Source organism: Symsagittifera roscoffensis, chromosome 6, assembly GCF_963678635.1.
Source record: "Symsagittifera roscoffensis chromosome 6, txSymRosc1.1, whole genome shotgun sequence".
NCBI lineage: Eukaryota > Metazoa > Xenacoelomorpha > Acoela > Convolutidae > Symsagittifera > Symsagittifera roscoffensis.
The window spans coordinates 43,584,118-43,605,934 of record NC_087067.1 but is presented as its reverse complement, the minus strand read 5'-3'; the positions used below and the strand labels follow the sequence as shown (position 1 = coordinate 43,605,934).

The 21,817-nt window shown below is 38.2% G+C and overlaps 1 protein-coding gene and 2 non-coding genes across 3 annotated transcripts; 1 reads left to right on the top strand and 2 right to left on the bottom strand.

Annotated features, from left to right (window-relative positions):
* Nucleotides 1-997: 997 nt before the first annotated feature.
* Nucleotides 998-20,413, top strand: LOC134847806 (N-acetyl-D-glucosamine kinase-like). The gene is made up of 5 exons (XM_063865024.1): nucleotides 998-1,238; nucleotides 17,123-17,235; nucleotides 18,026-18,211; nucleotides 19,561-19,639; nucleotides 19,896-20,413. Exons 1-5 carry the CDS (start codon nucleotides 1,022-1,024, stop codon nucleotides 20,075-20,077), a joined length of 777 nt encoding a protein of 258 aa, XP_063721094.1. The 5' UTR covers nucleotides 998-1,021; the 3' UTR covers nucleotides 20,078-20,413.
* On the bottom strand, nucleotides 4,623-4,696 carry Trnai-aau (transfer RNA isoleucine (anticodon AAU)). Its single transcript has one exon. It is a non-coding gene; the product is annotated as a tRNA-Ile (tRNA).
* On the bottom strand, nucleotides 9,470-9,543 carry Trnai-aau (transfer RNA isoleucine (anticodon AAU)). The gene has a single exon. It is a non-coding gene; the product is annotated as a tRNA-Ile (tRNA).
* Nucleotides 20,414-21,817: the final 1,404 nt, after the last annotated feature.

The window sequence follows — 21,817 nt, the reverse complement described above, 5'->3', positions numbered from 1 at the left end:
GATTCTGTAGAAAAGACCACAATATTGTGATAGTTTATTTGGAATGTAATTAATCTAAGGATCGATTTTCCATCAATTAACATTCATACATATTAACTTATGCTCGCATGCTTTGTTAAATAAAACAATCGAATCTGCTGCTTCAGTTTTTGACTTGGAATATTTTTCAAGGTAATTCAAAGTGACTTGAAAAACACCTAAAGAAACACTCAATTTTTTTCTTGATGGAATTTTTCATAATTTTTGTTTTTATCGTGTATTTCGTTTTTTTTTTATTGTTATTTAAAGTGAGGTGAGTTGAGTTCATTCAGTTACTGAGAAGTACTATCATTCTTCAGTGCAATGAATATTCAGTGTCGAATGGTGTACCAAAATCAGAACATTTGGTTACAAATTGAACTTTTGAAGGGTTGACTTCCTCCTTCATTCGCTACTGTTTCTCATTGGAGGCAAAGGTACTGGCAACATGACCGCCTTGGCTTTTCCAAACTCCTTTCTTAATTGATATTTGAGAAAAATTGCCTCCGAAGCCATTTTTACTCACGAGTGTCATTGAGTTGCTTTTATTAACTAAAGTTTCGCTGTTTCAAACTTTGTCTCATCAAAACATGGTCTATTTTGTTGGGAATGAGGGGCTATAATAGCCTCAGAGATTCGAGCCACTGCCGAAACAAAGGGTTGCCCCTTGGGTACTGTTCCAGGACATCCATTTTTAGGGCGTTTTTCTGCCTGATTTTTCAAAAGTTTGCCTGCGGTGCAAAACATGGGTCAAAAAAGATCGACAAAAAATCCCCTCTCGAGAAAATCCCAGGTCCTCCTCTCTTACAAACCCACTTGGACTTGACTAAAAATGGCATTGAAGACAAAAAAGTTTGTAGAAATTTGGGTAGCTATGTTACCACTACCTTTGCCTATCAATCAGAAGAAGTTATATCTAGTTATACTTCGGAAAGAGCTAATGTTTCAATTTGGCTGATGTTGACTGCAGGGTCTGTCGTTGAGTGGAAGTGACAATGCGGAAATGCAGAAGGAGATGATTCGTCTGATGATGGAGAGATACCCCACAGACAGCGAGGAGATCAATATGTCCACAGACACCTTCGGAGCACTGGCTACTTCTGCCAAGTATGGAATAGTGGTGATCAGTGGCACAGGACACAATACTATGCTCATCAATCCCAATGGGGAGTCACATAACTGTGGCGGGTGGGGACATATTCTAGCGGATGAGGGAAGCGGTAAGTGGAACAGTGTCCACCTCCTCCTTCAATGGCACAACAGTAGTGATATTTGACTTATCAAGGTCACATCACCCCTCAAATAGACCAAGTTAAGATCTTCCACCCCAGCAATTAATTTGTATTAGATTTGCTAAGCGTTGCATGTAAAATGCTCGGCTCCCAGTCTTTCCGCTCCAGTCTTTTCCGCCCCAAAAAAAACAGTCAGTTCATTAAATGACTGCTTTTGGGCGGAAATGTTTGGTCATGAAAATGCTCGATTCTGATTGGCTGAAAATTAACAAAGGTCTTTTCATAAGAGGTATATAAGTTACAGTATAAGAGCTGGAGGCGCAATAGGGTTAAGCTTATTATTTAAGTTCAACTGAACAACGCATGGCAAATCACAGTGCAGATAAGGTTGCAAAGCAGTATTTATATAATCGCTGGTCAAATAGGACCAAGATAACACGAGGACCAAGAGTACCCCGGGCCGTTTTTTTGTGTGTGGGGGGGGGGGGGGGGGGTTGTTAACTTGGCCGTATTTGACCAGCGATTTTATAATTGCTGCTTCGCAATCTTATCTGCACTGTGATTTGCCATGCCTTGTTCAGTTAAACTTAAATGATAAGCTTAAACCTAAGTTCACGGTTGCGCCTCCAGCTCTTATACTGTAATTTAAATACCTATTATGAGTATACCTTTGGCTAATTTTCTTCTTATGCAACAAGCGGCGTTACCGCGGTTACTAAGTGCAATTTATTTGGGCTTCACTGCATTATATAACTCCTAATACGGAATGCTCTAATTGACCGGATTATAGTCTAATAATTTATTCAAAAGGAAAGGGTACGCGATCAATCAACACAATTGCCTGATTGCAATTAAACTTCCCGTTAACACTAACTAACTTACTGCACTTTTGCTATCTTCGATAGCTCAATCAACTATCTCTCACTCTTGAGAAATCACTAACCTGATGAATTCACACTCACTTGGGAGAATCTCTGTCGAACTGTTCTCTAACTAGCTACGAGAACTTAAAACTACTCTCACCAGTAGCTAATTTTGTTCTCCAACTAACAATGAGAACCAACCATGCGCTCTCCCAGCACTATTGTTTTGCCTAGGGATAGGCTACCCGTAACATTTTCGCTATGTTTATCTAATTGAGTTTTAGTTTAAGTTACAGTTATGGTCGTCCCTACAAGTCCTGACTTTTAGTTCGGTACCCCTTTTGCAACATCTTAGCTAAATTCTTCCTCTGACGACACTAGTCCGAAATTGCAAGTTCATATTAGGTATCTCTAACTGAGTTGTGCAAACATCAAGTCCAATTTTACCTCCAAACCAAGTTGTGTTTAATTAACAAGGCTCCCAAGGTTTTTATTTAACGTTCCGACCTCCCTTTGGGGGAAGAACTTTTTTATGGGTCGTTAATTCATTCCAAGCATCTTAAATTTACAGCCATACTGTATTCCAATCCCGATCGTTTAGCTATCAGGGGGAAATAATTCGCCTATAAGGGGTCAAATTCTGCCAAAAAAATTACCTCTGGGGAGCTAAGTAAATATCCTGTCTGTTCATGTTATTTAGGAGACCTATTTCCCATGATACATCCCTACTACTGCCAATTTTCTCTGGGACTACTTTTCTTTAGTCTGATTTGGTTTCTTTCGATAGCTCATTCGCCAAGCTGAGCTGAACCCAATGTTTGTCAAGTCCACTTTAATTATTTCTCTTAAATCACAGTTGAACTCGGCAGCTGTCCCAGTTTTCGTTAAGAGTTTCGTTAAGTTAGCTTCCTCAGTTTCCATTTGGGGGAGGGGGGAGGCTTGGGTAGAATAAATTTTTGCCATCTCAAAAATTTTGCGAGAGGAGGAACTAATTCTTTCAAGATTCGAAATTTTTCGATATTAGTCATTTGTTTGCTTGTCTAATTATCGTATTGATTAGTCAATACCAAGCTACGTAGTGCTCTTTAAACTTCGCTATACTGCATGTATTCCTTAAGGAAGGTAAATCTTAATTGAAATCTGAAATTTGCGAAAAACTAGTAGGATCACGAACCTACACGATACAGGGCGGATATTCAACTTTTTTGAGGAGGCCATATTTTCAAAAAAAAAACTAGGTCCTTTTAAAAACAGAATGTGAGAGAGGGGTCCCGAATGTGAGAGAGGGGTCACGCTAATTTAGGCAAATACCACAACTAGCTAAATCAAAATGCTCAGTTGGTCGTTTTAAAACTGTTTCACAGACGTAATTAACATGTCTCATTCGCGCAAACTTCGATATTTTAACTGAAATCATCCAAGAACAAAATTGAACAAGTTTGAGGCACTCTATTTACATAAACAACCCGTTTAGTTTCTATGACCTCCCTATCGCACTTTTCCCCCTTCTCTCAAGTATCATAGTACCGCTAAAAGGATGCGCGTGCGAGGTGGGGGTGTGGAAAGAGTAAAAAAAAACCTACGTGTAATTAATTATGGCTAAACGGGTTAAGTTACAATCTAAGGTATGTAAACAAATTCAGTTTCAAATCCAGTATCCTACTACCCTCCAAAAATACGAAAGAAATTGTATAAAATTGTTCATACAGTAGCGTTTGCATGCGAAAACTGTTGTGAAAGTTTGTTCATGCTGGCACGTTTTTTTGCAGTTAAGGTTTTATAAAGTCATTATAAATAGGCTTTCATAAAATGATTTTCAGAAAAAATCAAAGGGGGTTTAGTTTTATGATAAAGTGGTCCAACGAAAGCAACTATGATAGACAGGTCCCGCATGCACTTCGCATGTTGTAATTTAAAAACTAATTTGTGGATAAACTATTCATTTCCAAAATCTCGCGAAATATATTTTTGAGGTTTTTTTGGGCCAAGTCTGGTGTTTCCTTGCGACTATTAATGAGTTCAGAACATGCATCGCTTCGAACCGTCAACCTTCTGATGAGGGGTGAATCTAGAATTTTGCCGAGTATATTTCATAGTCCGACTGGTTTGAACAGGGATCATGCAGTTAATGTTGCTAGTTTTCTGAAATTGCCAAACTATTTCTTTGAAAGTTTCATAGCAAAATATCAAACACTGGATGTTCATTTTCAATAAGGCAATTAGGCCATGACAAACATATTTAGTCTTCATAATCAACCTTGTAAACCCACCCACTACACCGAGTTTTATGTTTGTTTTACGTGTTATTACGGGGACCAAGTTAACATCCTCCCCCCTAAACACGTTAACTTCATCCTATTACGGCTAAATGCGTGATGTTACGCTGTAAAGTATGAAGAACAAATCTGCTCAGAATTGTCGATTTGTTCACCGCAAAAAAAAATTCCAATCCACAAAATGTTTTACACACTGCAAGAAATAGAGAAAATTACTATTTGAAATATAAAGTTGGTCCCAGAGAGGCTCGAACTCTCGACCCTCGCGTTATTAGCACGATGCTCTAACCGACTGAGCTATGGAACCATGGTGTGTACTGAGATGGTGTTTGAATGAACAGTTCTAATTACAATGGTATTATTGCATTGAATTTGCAATGCCAGCCATTCAACGCGATCAATGTAAGTAACCGTTGGAACCAGCAACATGATTTACTCCGGAAGAATTCCGAACGATAAAATTGACTGGTAATTCGGCTCTTTTCCAGTTCCCCCCTTTCGAATTCAATTTTGAAAAGTCTATTTAATGTTGTCACAATGCAATGAAATTTGGCGTGGTGAACAAATCGACAGTTTTCCAGTCCCCCCCCCCCCCCCTTTCAATATACCGAGTATTATGTTTGTTTTACGTGTTATTACGGCTAAATGCGTGATGTTACCATTTAAAGTATCAAGAACAAATCTGTTCAGAATTGTCGACTTGTTCACCACGCAAAATTTCATTGCTTTATGACTACCTTAAATAGACTTTTCAAAATTGAAATTCAAAGGGGGGGGGGGACTGGAAAAGAGCCCAAAATTGAAATGGTTTTTCAAAATGAAAATTGACAGGTGGGGGAAAAGTTCCAAAAGAGCCGCCGACAGGACTACAGGCCGAATTGCGAAAATGGGGACTTCAGATTTCCTCTCCCAACACCTCACATAAGCATAAATTTTATGGTGTAACTGGCTCTCCCCCACCGGCGAGTTTTAACGCCTAAATTGGCTCTTTGAACAAGTATGGTCCGAAACATTAAGATGGGTCCCTGAAGAAAATTTTTTTTTCACAAAAAATGCATGATCTACTTAACAATCTCCCCCCTATTGTATCTACTAAAGAATCTCCACCCCTGTAAATAAAAACAGTAAATTCGCACTAGAGAGTTGTATGTAAATTCGAATTTTGCTGCATTCTGATTGGTCGAAAAATCGTTGCAAGTAATCTACTTAACAATCTCCCCCCTTTCTTGAAGGGGGATGATTGTTACGTAGATCCAAAATCCCATTTTTCATACTTGCTTTTTCTTGGGACCCATCTATCATATTTGTACCTGGCTCTTTTCCAGTTCCCCCTTTTTTTTCTGAAATTCGATGTATGAGCGTCTTTTTAACATGACGGTACAAGTGTGATAGAGGGCTCCCGGTCAAACCAATCTCCCAAAGGGTCTTAAAACGTGTCCGTGTGAACATGTGAACAAATTCTTACAAAGTTATTCAATGCAAAATGCCGTGTAAACAATTTAGAACAGTTCTAATTTGAAATTTACGAGTGGGTGGGAAATCGAAAAAGAGCCTGTTGTGGATCGGTGCAAGGGAACACCGATCTCAATAAAATCTTCGTAAAAGTTAAGTTAGTATTTATAGTTGTTATCAGTGGGAAATGTGTACATAAAACCAAGATATGCCATTAGGGATAAAAATCTTTTTTGTTCAGTTGTTCCCATTTTTGGTATCCTTACCAAAAATACATTGCATGCAGAAAGCATCGCAATCATGGATTGGATTGATTAATATCATAAGAATCTATCATGTTTGGCGTCAGCTACAGAATCTATCATGTTTGGCGGTTGGCGTCAGACAACCGTTGGTTAAACTCAATTGATAATAAAGAGACAGCAATACAAATAGAATCGCTTCTGAGCCAATTTGATACGCTTCAACAGATCAGTTAAATTCAGATACTTATCCTTTTTAGGTTTTAACGTCGATGATTTCTCAGATCATCACATCATCACTCCTTTTCTAAGAAGATCTGTTGGTATAGGGTCTCCGTAATGTATCGTTGGTTTCCGGAATCTTGAAGATCGTTTGGGTTCGTCTGGGACCAGTTCAAGTTGATCGTCTGGAGTTGTTGAAGGCTGTTCTTTGATTCCATGTTGCACTGCAGTTTCGTCATCGATAATGTCACTCGTTCCATTTGTAGTACTGGTCTCTTGACTGCATCTCGCAATCTGCTTGTCGCTTACAAGAGCAGTCCGTTCTGATTCATTAGATTGGATCCACGGTCTGTTGGCTCCACGTCGATTGATGAAAGTTGCTGGCTCTGCTTCTATGTGTCTTTGTTCGATTTGAGGAATTTTTCACATACGTCAAAATCTATGATGGTAGGTTATCTGATTTTTCGTCCGAGAATAAGTTCGGCTGTTGTTTTGACCTTTGCCTTGCATGTGTTTCTATGCGTCAATAGTACTCGTTTGAGAAACGCAAAGAAATATTGACTCATGAATTGTTTCCCCATGTCTTCATGGGATGTTAAACAGTCTAGTCTGCTGTTTCTGCCAGTCCATTCGCTCTTGGGTGGTAGAGCGGCGATTCCATGTGAATTCCCTGAGACTTGCACAATGTTTTGAAGTCATCGCTGACAAATTCGGATCCGTCTTCAGAGACTTAGAGTTTTTGATTCTCCAAAGCTATGTTTATCTAATTGAGTTTTAGTTTAAGTTACAGTTATGGTCGTCCCTACAAGTCCTGACTTTTAGTTCGGTACCCCTTTTGCAACATCTTAGCTAAATTCTTCCTCTGACGACACTAGTCCGAAATTGCAAGTTCATATTAGGTATCTCTAACTGAGTTGTGCAAACATCAAGTCCAATTTTACCTCCAAACCAAGTTGTGTTTAATTAACAAGGCTCCCAAGGTTTTTATTTAACGTTCCGACCTCCCTTTGGGGGAAGAACGTTTTTATGGGTCGTTAATTCATTCCAAGCATCTTAAGTTTACAGCCATACTGTATTCCAATCCCGATCGTTTAGCTATCAGGGGGAAATAATTCGCCTATAAGGGGTCAAATTCTGCCAAAAAAATTACCTCTGGGGAGCTAAGTAAATATCCTGTCTGTTCATGTTATTTAGGAGACCTATTTCCCATGATACATCCCTACTACTGCCAATTTTCTCTGGGACTACTTTTCTTTAGTCTGATTTGGTTTCTTTCGATAGCTCATTCGCCAAGCTGAGCTGAACCCAATGTTTGTCAAGTCCACTTTAATTATTTCTCTTAAATCACAGTTGAACTCGGCAGCTGTCCCAGTTTTTGTTAAGAGTTTCGTTAAGTTAGCTTCCTCAGTTTCCATTTGGGGGAGGGGGAGGCTTGGGTAGAATAAATTTTTGCCATCTCAAAAATTTTGCGAGAGGAGGAACTAATTCTTTCAAGATTCGAAATTTTTCGATATTAGTCATTTGTTTGCTTGTCTAATTATCGTATTGATTAGTCAATACCAAGCTACGTAGTGCTCTTTAAACTTCGCTATACTGCATGTATTCCTTAAGGAAGGTAAATCTTAATTGAAATCTGAAATTTGCGAAAAACTAGTAGGATCACGAACCTACACGATACAGGGCGGATATTCAACTTTTTTGAGGAGGCCATATTTTCAAAAAAAAAACTAGGTCCTTTTAAAAACAGAATGTGAGAGAGGGGTCCCGAATGTGAGAGAGGGGTCACGCTAATTTAGGCAAATACCACAACTAGCTAAATCAAAATGCTCAGTTGGTCGTTTTAAAACTTTTTCACAGACGTAATTAACATGTCTCATTCGCGCAAACTTCGATATTTTAACTGAAATCATCCAAGAACAAAATTGAACAAGTTTGAGGCACTCTATTTACATAAACAACCCGTTTAGTTTCTATGACCTCCCTATCGCACTTTTCCCCCTTCTCTCAAGTATCATAGTACCGCTAAAAGGATGCGCGTGCGAGGTGGGGGTGTGGAAAGAGTAAAAAAAAACCTACGTGTAATTAATTATGGCTAAACGGGTTAAGTTACAATCTAAGGTATGTAAACAAATTCAGTTTCAAATCCAGTATCCTACTACCCTCCAAAAATACGAAAGAAATTGTATAAAATTGTTCATACAGTAGCGTTTGCATGCGAAAACTGTTGTGAAAGTTTGTTCATGCTGGCACGTTTTTTTGCAGTTAAGGTTTTATAAAGTCATTATAAATAGGCTTTCATAAAATGATTTTCAGAAAAAATCAAAGGGGGTTTAGTACTATGATAAAGTGGTCCAACGAAAGCAACTATGATAGACAGGTCCCGCATGCACTTCGCATGTTGTAATTTAAAAACTAATTTGTGGATAAACTATTCATTTCCAAAATCTCGCGAAATATATTGGGTCAGTAACTGTTCGGATAAGTAATAGTTTCTACTATCTTGTCTATAACAAGAAATATGCTCGCTTCAACCTTTTTTACAGTTTAACAACCATAGTTGGGTCGACTTATTTGTCATCAAAACTCTATCTTGGCATTTTAAAAAATAATTTCACCTTAAAATGGTTAGGGGGGAGGTTTTATCAAGTAACAAAACACAAAAGTTGTTTGAATCGGAAAACGATTTCAGAGCCCTTGGTGCCTTATTCTCTTGGAGCCCAAATTTGTTCGTAATAGTTAGTTTCCGTTCACCATGCCAAGTACCCTTGAGCTTTGACCAACCTCTAAATGGTTCTTTCTCCCACCTGCAATTTTTTGCAAAGAAATTTACTGTTCCCACCATTTGATTGTTATGAAAATTGACTTGCGGACTAATTAGGCCAGGACAAACATATTTAGTCTTCATAATCAACCTTGTAAACCCACCCACTACACCGAGTTTTATGTTTGTTTTACGTGTTATTACGGGGACCAAGTTAACATCCTCCCCCCTAAACACGTTAACTTCATCCTATTACGGCTAAATGCGTGATGTTACGCTGTAAAGTATGAAGAACAAATCTGCTCAGAATTGTCGATTTGTTCACCGCAAAAAAAAATTCCAATCCACAAAATGTTTTACACACTGCAAGAAATAGAGAAAATTACTATTTGAAATATAAAGTTGGTCCCAGAGAGGCTCGAACTCTCGACCCTCGCGTTATTAGCACGATGCTCTAACCGACTGAGCTATGGAACCATGGTGTGTACTGAGATGGTGTTTGAATGAACAGTTCTAATTACAATGGTATTATTGCATTGAATTTGCAATGCCAGCCATTCAACGCGATCAATGTAAGTAACCGTTGGAACCAGCAACATGATTTACTCCGGAAGAATTCCGAACGATAAAATTGACTGGTAATTCGGCTCTTTTCCAGTTCCCCCCTTTCGAATTCAATTTTGAAAAGTCTATTTAATGTTGTCACAATGCAATGAAATTTGGCGTGGTGAACAAATCGACAGTTTTCCAGTCCCCCCCCCTTTCAATATACCGAGTATTATGTTTGTTTTACGTGTTATTACGGCTAAATGCGTGATGTTACCATTTAAAGTATCAAGAACAAATCTGTTCAGAATTGTCGACTTGTTCACCACGCAAAATTTCATTGCTTTATGACTACCTTAAATAGACTTTTCAAAATTGAAATTCAAAGGGGGGGGGGACTGGAAAAGAGCCCAAAATTGAAATGGTTTTTCAAAATGAAAATTGACAGGTGGGGGAAAAGTTCCAAAAGAGCCGCCGACAGGACTACAGGCCGAATTGCGAAAATGGGGACTTCAGATTTCCTCTCCCAACACCTCACATAAGCATAAATTTTATGGTGTAACTGGCTCTCCCCCACCGGCGAGTTTTAACGCCTAAATTGGCTCTTTGAACAAGTATGTACCGAAACATTAAGATGGGTCCCTGAAGAAAATTTTTTTTTCACAAAAAATGCATGATCTACTTAACAATCTCCCCCCTATTGTATCTACTAAAGAATCTCCACCCCTGTAAATAAAAACAGTAAATTCGCACTAGAGAGTTGTATGTAAATTCGAATTTTGCTGCATTCTGATTGGTCGAAAAATCGTTGCAAGTAATCTACTTAACAATCTCCCCCCTTTCTTGAAGGGGGATGATTGTTACGTAGATCCAAAATCCCATTTTTCATACTTGCTTTTTCTTGGGACCCATCTATCATATTTGTACCTGGCTCTTTTCCAGTTCCCCCTTTTTTTTTCTGAAATTCGATGTATGAGCGTCTTTTTAACATGACGGTACAAGTGTGATAGAGGGCTCCCGGTCAAACCAATCTCCCAAAGGGTCTTAAAACGTGTCCGTGTGAACATGTGAACAAATTCTTACAAAGTTATTCAATGCAAAATGCCGTGTAAACAATTTAGAACAGTTCTAATTTGAAATTTACGAGTGGGTGGGAAATCGAAAAAGAGCCTGTTGTGGATCGGTGCAAGGGAACACCGATCTCAATAAAATCTTCGTAAAAGTTAAGTTAGTATTTATAGTTGTTATCAGTGGGAAATGTGTACATAAAACCAAGATATGCCATTAGGGATAAAAATCTTTTTTGTTCAGTTGTTCCCATTTTTGGTATCCTTACCAAAAATACATTGCATGCAGAAAGCATCGCAATCATGGATTGGATTGATTAATATCATAAGAATCTATCATGTTTGGCGTCAGCTACAGAATCTATCATGTTTGGCGGTTGGCGTCAGACAACCGTTGGTTAAACTCAATTGATAATAAAGAGACAGCAATACAAATAGAATCGCTTCTGAGCCAATTTGATACGCTTCAACAGATCAGTTAAATTCAGATACTTATCCTTTTTAGGTTTTAACGTCGATGATTTCTCAGATCATCACATCATCACTCCTTTTCTAAGAAGATCTGTTGGTATAGGGTCTCCGTAATGTATCGTTGGTTTCCGGAATCTTGAAGATCGTTTGGGTTCGTCTGGGACCAGTTCAAGTTGATCGTCTGGAGTTGTTGAAGGCTGTTCTTTGATTCCATGTTCCACTGCAGTTTCGTCATCGATAATGTCACTCGTTCCATTTGTAATACTGGTCTCTTGACTGCATCTCGCAATCTGCTTGTCGCTTACAAGAGCAGTCCGTTCTGATTCATTAGATTGGATCCACGGTCTGTTGGCTCCACGTCGATTGATGAAAGTTGCTGGCTCTGCTTCTATGTGTCTTTGTTCGATTTGAGGAATTTTTCACATACGTCAAAATCTATGATGGTAGGTTATCTGATTTTTCGTCCGAGAATAAGTTCGGCTGTTGTTTTGACCTTTGCCTTGCATGTGTTTCTATGCGTCAATAGTACTCGTTTGAGAAACGCAAAGAAATATTGACTCATGAATTGTTTCCCCATGTCTTCATGGGATGTTAAACAGTCTAGTCTGCTGTTTCTGCCAGTCCATTCGCTCTTGGGTGGTAGAGCGGCGATTCCATGTGAATTCCCTGAGACTTGCACAATGTTTTGAAGTCATCGCTGACAAATTCGGATCCGTCTTCAGAGACTTAGAGTTTTTGATTCTCCAAATCTTGCAAAGACTGTTGACAGTCATTTCTTGGCGGTTAAGGTAGTTCTGCCATTGATCGAGAATGCTTCGATCAACAACCACCAATATGATTGCTTTCTCTTTGATGTAGGCCCAGTTCATATAAACTCGTTCCCATACGTCTGCTTCTGACCACTTGGAAACTGTTTTCCCAAGCGATGGTTTTTTCTTTTGACAGATATCGCATCTTTAGACAATTCTTTCCACTTCTTGTGACATGCCAGGCCACCAAGCAAACATTCTCAGAGCCGTTTCCGTTGCCTGTCTTCCTGGAAGCGTCTTGTGGGCATCGTCCATAACTTGTCTTCTGAACCTTGGCGGTTTGCAAGTCACAACGCCCCTGTAGCTGACGCCTTCTCGAATTTTCAATGTTTCAGCTTCCTTCTTGAAGTGTGACTCAGCTTCTAAGCATTGTCTCCAATCACCGCTTTGTTCGATTCGATTTGAGGTCGCTTTTGATGTCGTATAGCTTGATTATCTGCGAAAAAGATGGCATTCTGAAAGAAAGTTTTTTTCTCTTCTGGCGTCTCGTCCTCGAAACGCAGCCTGGTCAGAGCATCCGCATGTGGGATCTGCTCTCCTGGCACATACTTCAACTTATAGTCGAATCTGATCAGCGCAATAGCTCGTATGGTTTCTCTAGCTGTTGCTTTTTTCGGTATCTCTCCGTATGGCGCAAAGAGGTACTGCAAGGGTTTGTGATCTGTTTGTAGAGTGAACTTGCGCCCAGTGAGAACTTTTTCAGTCGTGTGCCACAGTTACGGTTGCCAGAGCCTCTCGTTCTATGTTGGAGTGGTTGCGCTGAAAGCACTTGTTGTGTCGGTCTGTACGCTTGAACTCTTGACTCCGTAAGTCATTGATTGGGAGCATCATGGTGGCAAAGTTCGGAATCATTCGCCCGTAAAAATTTGCCAGTCCACAAAATGATTGAAGTTCTTTGTGGTTCGTGGGTATCTTTGTACTCCAAACCTTTTCAACAAGTCTATCATCAGGCTTTTTTCGATCAGCTGAAACTGAATAGCCTAAAAACGAAACAGTTGTGAGTGGTTTCGAGTTTCATTTGGTCTCATTGAGGGTGAAAATCTTTTCTCTGAGTCGTCGATTGTCTGCCGTCGTACGTTTTTTGTATCGCTCCTATGATTTTCCCTAGACAAGCAGGTCGTTACGAAAGATTATCACGCCATTGATTCCTTTGAGTGTGCTCTCGATGAAGTTTTGAAAGATCGAAGAAGAGTTCTTCAACCCTTGAAGTAGTCGACACATCTTCAACAGCTCCTGTTTCGTGTTGATTGTGCACACTTCTTTCGCTTCATCATCAAATTCGATTTGATGGCAAAAGTCTGATGAGAGATAAATATGGCCGAAAAAATTGGCGGTATGTAAATTTTTGCAAATTGACACCATGTCGGGTTATGCTTAGTCTTTGTCCATTACTTTGCCATTGAAGTGAACTTTGTAGTCGGCACAAAGTTTGAGGTCACCATTTTTCTTTCTCTGCCGCACGGCTGGTGATGCATTCGTCATTATTTTCTCCGGACTGCACTGGCTTGGGGTCTCCCTTCTGACCATGTACTATAGCGTTGCTTTTACTGCCTCTTGCATCGGCAATGGAATTTTGCGTGCTTTGCAGAAAAGTGGTTGGGCTTCAGTTTCACCTGGTCCTTGTATCCCTTAAATGTCGGCAATGTCCCTGAAAGCCCATGTATCGAATACTGGGTTGGAAAGAGATTGCGTCCAAGTAGTCGGAAACCCTTGTTCGATCGCACAATATATCAGGTGACATTTTGCTGTTTCTTTGAAGTAGAGTTTGTAGTAGAGTTTGTGTCTATTGTCTGCTTGTAGAGTCCGAGCAGTTCCATCTAGACTCGTTCCTCCAAGCTTCTCCCAGATGCCCGAGGAAATCATTGTTCTATCAGCACCGGCGTCCACTTGCATTTTCCCCTCAGTGCCATCAATGACGATACTTTACCATGCGGCGGCCCTGCCGATGAGACTTGATGCAAAACTATTCCTACTTAAGTGCCGTTCTCAGAGCTTTCTAAGTCCCCCTTTGATATTTGACCCCATCAACATGATGGTTTACACTCATAATAATTAAATCTACTCTTACCTGTGTTGTTGTTGCTTAACTTGCTTCAACACTTTTTTGCAAAGTGTCCTGTCTTACCACATGAGTTACTTTTTTTTTACTGTTGTCGGACAAGACTTATCACCGTGCGAGTACCCATTAGCAGTTTTTCGACATTCCGATTCCTTGTCATTGTAAGTCTTACTAACTTTTCCTGGTTTTCTGAAGGTTGACTTGGAATTGTAAGCAATTTGTTCTTTGATATCAACCTTGAAAGTCCCAGTAAAATGCTGTGCTTGATCGCTAAACTGTAAAACATATTTCATATCGGTTGGATTTATATCTGTTGTAACTCTATTTGCCTCAAGTAACTTGAGTTTAGAGTGCGATTCTAAGTCCCAGATGACGTTCATTCGTAGCATCTCGTCTTCCGCATCAGCGGTGTTTTTTTTTCTAAAAACTTAAAAAACCGAGCAGCATTACAAAGTCTTCAAAAAAAGTAGCTGGCAGACTTTCCTTGATTCTGAACTGTTGATAGGAACATGGCTCGGTCAGCAACGACCTCATGTTCTCTAGGTCAGCAGTAATCTCAAGCCACAGTGTGGACCTCATTGAACGTAATCTTGATGAGGTTTTTTTTGGCGAAACAAGGCTCCTCAACTTCAAGATTGCTTGCTCCCCACTTTGACCGAGGAAGAAGTTCTTCCTTTGAAGGTGTGAGGGATTCGATCCGTCTGCACCCTTGTCGCTTTTCTTCTCTGAGGAAAGCAATCAGCCAAGCCCTTGCCTCTTCAGGTTTCGAAAATTCGAGTGAGCTATTAGGGTTAATCATTTCAAGTTTCCAGTCTGGTCACCACTGTTGAGGATCGGTGCCACGCAAGAGATTTGCTACTAAGATTTTTTTGAAACCGATGGTAATGATAAATTACCTATATTTTAGTTGGAATTCATTTTTGTTATCAGCGAGGATAGTACGCATTGAAATAAGATATGTCAGTAGGGATAAATTTTTTCGTTCACGTGTTCCCATTTTGGTATGTTTTTTACCAAAATTGCATTTGACATGTACAGCATCGAATTCATGGATAGGATTCATTAATATCATGAGAATCTATCATGGTAGACACATGCTGACAGTTGGTTAAACTCAACTGATAGTAAAGAGACAGCAATAAATCTAGAATCGCTTCTGAACCATTTTAATACGCTTCAACAGATCATTTGAATTCAGATGTTTATTCTCTTTAGGTTTCATACTAATAGTTTCAAATTCGATGATATCTCAGATCATCACTGAGCGCGTAATGATTACCTTGCCCTATTGTTTTGAAAGATGTCATGCGAACTAATTAAGTCATGTTGATCATACGTGCTGTTCATACCTGATCTTGTAAAACCACTCGTTACCCCATAAAATTGATGCTCATGCGAGGTGATGGGGATTAAAATTAGCTGTATAAATTGTTCATAGCAAAAATTGCGCCTAATATTTTTTCAGATGAAAAATTGAAGTTACCAAACTGTTTTTTATCAAGCAAAACGTTTCAATTTTCTATTATTTAACATTTCTAAGTGGGTTTAATTGTTAGTAATCAAAACTCAATTTTGGATTTTTGGATCTGTTGAATTATTCCCCTTCAAAAGTTTTTATCAGAACTCAAAATTATTGAATAGATTAACCGCATTGTTTCAGAACCATAAACTCATGCTGAACGCTTCAAAAACTGAGTTTATCTCATTTTGCTGAAAAAAAGTTGACATTGGTCTCAATAAGGATGAATTGTTATTTGTTGGAAATTCAGCAATTAAAAGACTAACAGATGTCTTTTAACTAGGAATATATCTGACCTCTGTTGTTTTCTTAGAATGTATTTAGAACAAAGCTCTGATATTGTGTTAAGAACTAAGCTGTGAGATCAAATTTGTCTTACAAAAATGGCAGCTTGCATAAAAACAATTGATTATGTAAAAAAAATCTACCCAAACCTTTTCTTGAAAACAGTTCTCCGATGCTTTGTTATTTGTGTTTTTGATTACTCATCTTCACTTTTCTATAGTATCAACGAGTCGCTCATAAATTCGTTTGAAAAGCAAAAGCAGCTGAACTGCGCAATAAAAAGAGTTTTTTTCGATCTTGGAACAAATCATCGTGTCTCATTACAAGACAAGAAAATATCATTAGCATGAAAACTCGAATTGAATTTAAATCTCTGATTTACTTGCACGAATACATCAAAGATTATAAAAAAGCTTTTCTAGGGAAATCTGCCTTGATACAGCAAAGTATAATTTCAATGAGAGAACATCTAAAATAATTTTTAAAACCATCGTGCTGGCGTGAACTAAATTAATCTTCATAGTATAAAATTGTATGACTAGCATTTGAAAACAAATTGTTGCCTCAATTTTTTTTGTAGTTGAATGTATCTAGAATCCGTTTTTAGTACATCACATATAAAGTATCATGTTTAAACGTCCGAACACTTAGCTAATAAAGCATTTTTTCCCAATGTAAAAAACGTAATTTTTGAAAAAATCCCAATCCCACAGTTATCATAGTTTGAAATGGTATGACTAGTTTTTTTACAGTCTTATCATATTTCTGGATTTTTTTGTCTCCGAAAGCAATTATACCATTACAGGATCAAATTTTAATCCCCCCTTCCCAGATCGACTAAGTTAAGATCCTCCACCAACGTTTAATTCGAATTAATTTTGCCAGGCGCTGCCAGTTAAATGCTCGATGCTGATAGGCTGAAAATAGTTCCTACTGAAAACCACGTTAACATGCTCCCTCCAAAATGCTTTAGGTGGAGGGGATGTTAACTTAGTCTACTCGTCATTAGGTGCTTCAAATTCGAACATCCGCAGATTTTGTTTTAAATTTTGTAAATTTTTTGTGAATCTAGAAGAAAACGCTATTTTTGAGGGGAAAAAATGCTAGCCATGCAATGTTTATAGTCTGAAATTGTATGACATGCTTTTTTTATGGGCTTCATATGTGGATTCGATCTTCTCATTCTTCTTGTATTTTACTTGGCTTTTTTTCGAATTCAGATTGAAATTTGAATCAAAATTTAAATTAATTATTACAGTGTCTTGAATGGACATCACTGAGTGTATACGTGTTTGTTTAGCCTACTGGATTGCGTGGAAGAGCGTGAAGACGTGCATGGACCATGATGACAGACTGGAGCTGAGCGAGTACGACCTCTCCTACGTCAAACAGAAGATTTGGGAGTACTTCAAGGTCAGCATCGAATCGAATTCCTTCCTAAACTTATTGTTCCCTCCACCGAAGGTTAGGAGGGTCTTTCTAATTAAGCGCCCGAATTGATAACATTGGGGTGATTTTTCGTACGGCCTTGATAACTTTATTTTGGTCCGTATAATTATAAGTAAAAAGACCCTATTATGCAAATGAAACTTAAGAAGAAAGTTTGCGAGAACTAAATCTTTTTTCTTCTACTATGCTCTACTTAATTGTCGGGACCCCCCCGCACCAAATCGACCTCCTCATAGACCCCAGGTTATTGACCCCTCACTCCAAGTTTTGAGGGTCTGAATTGACGCAGCCGGAATTTTTATACCATTAAATTTATACCCAAGTTTTTTTTAAAAAATATGCTGTTTTCGAGAGCTCAAGTTGAAAAAATTGTTTTTTTTTCGACGCAAAAAATAATTTCGTCCGAGTTAAATTACTGAAAAATTTTATGCCAATTTTTACGTTTGAGACAATTTTTAACTTGATTTTGTCATAATTTTTATCAGAATTGATAACAAGTTGCGGGACCCTCCTGAAAATTTTGAACCTCCTCGCAATGAAAAGCTCTTTTTTTGTTCAAAAGTGTCCAAGACCCGCTTACTTTTTGACCCCCCGCAATTTGCATACTTCTTAAGTACTCATAATGTGCTTGTTTCATTTTCTTTTTGATACAATTTTCATTTTTGAGCTGGTATTTCGCGCAGCAATTCCGTTTCCTTGTTTTTGATGGATAGGGAAGATTAATAGAAAGGGCCAACACTTCTATTTTTTCCAGCTCTCCTCTTGGTTTGACGTGCAGCCCTACTTCTACAAGATGGAGAAGAGCTTCGTGGCCAGATTCACCCTGGAGGTGCTCAAAGGAGCCAGAGAGAAGAGGGACCAGTTCTGTCTCCATCTGTTCTACTTGGCCGGATGGTACTTGGGCAGGTCTATCGTGGGCATATGTGCAAAAGCAGACCCTGTGAGTAGAAATTACAGCAAGGGTGAAACTTCAGAAACAAATGATGGAAGAAATTACAGAAAGGGTTGGGTTAAAGTGGCTTGGAGTTGGAGTGAAAATATGGGACGCTGCAATGCGATATGAAAAAATTAAGAATGTATTTAGTAGCTAATGGATAATTTATTTTCATCATTGTAAACTCCGAACAAAACTTATCGAATGTTTCAAGCGTCCTTTTAATTTTCCAGAAATACATTGGTTGAAAACAGATATACGTCGATAATTTACTAAGGTCCCTTTTTATTGTTCCAAGCATTTGAGAAATGTGGAGGAACTTTGTATTCAGGTCTGTTTTATTTTTTTTATTGTTTGTTCTTTTTTCCAAGCAAAATCAGGTGCCACAAATAATCATTGAAATGAGTAGAGGGATATTCCAAATTCAAGCCGTTTCAGTCGCGGTTCGAACGACGTTAAGAAAATTTAAAAATTTTTTTGTCAGTATCGAGAAAAACTGGCTAAAAGTTTTTGATTTTTAATTTAATTTCGAGCGAATAAAGCGAGCGAGCAGGCCAACAACAGCTTTTTGCTGCTTAATTTAGGCACTCAAAACTTTGTTTTAAGCCAGTTTTTAGCGCCATTTTTGGTATCAAAAACTTCAAAAAATTTGAATTTGTTTAAATTTTCTTTTGATGCTTTTGTTTTTCTAGTAATTTTTCTCCAGAAATTTTTGTCCAATTTGTGTAAATTACTATGACTGTCGAATATGCCTAAATTATACTTTTACGTCAGATCCTTTCATCACAACACGCAGAAAAAAACTTGAAAAAAAAAAACTTTTTTGTTGTTTCTGAAAGACGATGGTCGGAAAATTCTGTGCTACTTGCACAGTAACCGGTTATCCCTGTTGAATTCTTATGTTACTTGTCAAAAAACAAATTATTGCTAGTATTTGCATTCGCGAGCTTCGAGCGTTAGTGTATTAGTACGAACCTTCTTTTTTCTAATCCAACTCGCAAATTAAAAATATTCATTATTTGGTGGCAAAGTGTTCCCTATTTGGTGGCACTTTTGCTATAATTACGATCTATAGCATTGGAGTTTTCATAGCATCTGTTCTCTGCTTTGTTTCAGGCTTTTGTTAGTGAAAGATTAAGCGTCCGTAGCTGAGTGGTTAGTGCGTGAAAATCATATTTTCTAGGTCGCCTTTGGTCGCAGAGCGAATCCGAGACCTATCCGAATATTTACGAATTCGAGGTTTCTTTTAGCACTTGTTAGAGCTGATTTTCGTCGTTTTCTGACTAGTGTTTGCGAAGCGCAACTTTGCCTCTGTGTTTGATTATTACCATTAATTTACCCATATTTTTTCCTAGGCACTGTTCTACAATGGGAAGTGTATCCAAGTGCTGGCAGTCGGCAGCATCTTCAAGAGCTTCGACCTCCTCAAACAGGGTGAGTGAACATCTTTCACATTGCTGGTCTTTTCTGTTATTTCAACCAATCAGATTCGAGAATTGTGATCAAATTTTCAAAATAGCAAACTAATCAGGCCTGTCGTGATGCCTCTGAATTGTAGTTCTTATTGAGTCAACCATACAATTTGTTTCAGAGCGAGCACTAAATTGCTTTTCCACTTCATAAAACTATAGTAATAGCAAAAATTTGGATGAAAGTGACGAAAACTTGGATAAACATGTGCTTGATTTAGGTTTTCTCGAAGGTCTCAAGCCCAAATATCCCTCTGACGTCACACTGACAGGAATCAGATTAGTTCAATTGACAGTCGACAGCTCAATTGGGGCAGCTCTTCTAGGCGCCAAACACGTGAAACGAGAACTGCCGATAGAATACGAAAAGAACGTCGACGTCCTCTTCGAAACGCAATTTTAGCCTCTAATGCACGATGCCTTCATTCACAAAAAGTGGCTCAAATGAATCTTGAATATAAATGCTGTCAAAGTTTTGTACATCAATCTTTTTCGGGGGAGATTTCGAAGTTTCCTTGCTGGAGACGATCCATTTTCGACTAATTTTGGGAAACAAAAAATCGAGATATTTCCAAATTTTCAGTATCATTTAACAATGTTCGCCAATGTAAATGGGATTTGATATGTCGTTTTTTAAATGAAATTGTTAATTTAACTAAACAGTTTGTAAATAGCTGGTTGCCTTCTATCTTCTTTCTTGTGTATGATAAAAAATAATACAAACAAGAATTAATTATAACGGTTGATCTTCAATTGTTCTTACATGGTTAGATGAAGATATTTCATTGCAGCGGCGGATTTAGGGGAGCGAACGCCGCCCCCCCCCCCTCAAGGATTCGACCACCTACCGACCCTTATGTACTATTTTGTGATATCCATTTTTGGCTAACGGACCCTAAATTTTTTCTAAAGGCGCCTTTGGCGCCAATATATACTAATTTTGAGGGGGGAGTGCGCGCCAAAAAAACGCGATTTTGTCAAAATTTTCAAAAAAAGTGCCTAAAAACGCCTTTTTTCAAAATTTTGGCCTTTTTAAATTTTTGGAAAATCCAAGGTCAGCCCCTGTTTCTTTGTGAATTGCTTAGGAAGAGGTGTTTTTCATTGTAGCAATAATTTTTTTAAATTGATTTTTTACTTTTGTTTCTGCGGTTATTGCGAAAATGTGTATGAAATTTTGAGGAAAGATTGTTGCTTACTGAACCCGTTACTTATTTCTACCCTACTGCGTTGTTGTGACCACCCCTCCAGCAAGAATTGATTTGTTCGTATATCAAACCCTCGTAATTTTCTCAATGTTATTAACCTTGCGATAAACAAGGGTGTTCCAATTGAGAACCAGACTTTTTGTCTGGTAAACAACTTTGTCCACCCACAGCATGACTGAAGTGTGGTTAACTCCATCTGTATTTTTATCAACGAGCAGACAATGTTTGAGCATGTCTGCAATTAAAATGCCTGCTCTATTCAAAATTTGTGTTTTTTTATGTTGGTTTTAAGTACAGTAACTCCAATTTTTTGTTTCCGTTCAATTTTTTCCTCTCTTTATTTGGCTTGAAAGGTTTCGGCTTCTAAAATATTGGCTTAGAGGCATCTTTTTGAGTTGTTTGAGGAGCAAAAAGGCTTCGTGTAATTGTTTGATGGTGCACTTTTAAAGATTCACGAACGTAGTGAGTAGGTTTAGGTGATTTTTTTTCAGGAAAGTCTTAAATTTTGTTCAGGCTCCAATTTGATGTTTCGAGGTTTGACCTACGATGTCTTTCTAAGTTTAGTTCATTTCCTTTCTTAAAAGGAAATTAAATTCGACTATCGAACAGCAAAAGTGTGAAAGTCACGAAAAACGTGATTGACTTCTATTTTGGGAAGTAAAAACTAATTTTCAGATTTACCAGCGAATTAAAAGATTTACCTATGGATCCAGTTTTCTCAAATTGGGCTAATTTTATCAAAAAGCTTCAAACAAATTGTTCTAAAAAGTCAAAGGGTTATAAGGCTGTATATTTGTTTCTGTAAAATTTGAAAGTTAATGTTTTTCAAAAAACAGTCAGTTTTTGTTATGTGTCCTTAAATTCGTGACTCTTTTCCAACTGTCTGTTTTGAGTTTTTTAGTGTTCAAAACTTTTTTTGAAATGTGTAGTTAAAAAAA

What these genes read in the sequence shown, in the direction of transcription:
- LOC134847806 (XM_063865024.1), top strand. Translation starts at nt 1,022, where the DNA reads ATGCAGAAGGAGATGATTCGTCTGATGATGGAGAGATACCCCACAGAC. An exon ending in AGATTTGGGAGTACTTCAAG is followed by an intron (nt 17,236 to 18,025) that starts GTCAGCATCGAA and finishes TATTTTTTCCAG; the next exon opens with CTCTCCTCTTGGTTTGACGT. An exon ending in TATGTGCAAAAGCAGACCCT is followed by an intron (nt 18,212 to 19,560) that starts GTGAGTAGAAAT and finishes ATTTTTTCCTAG; the next exon opens with GCACTGTTCTACAATGGGAA.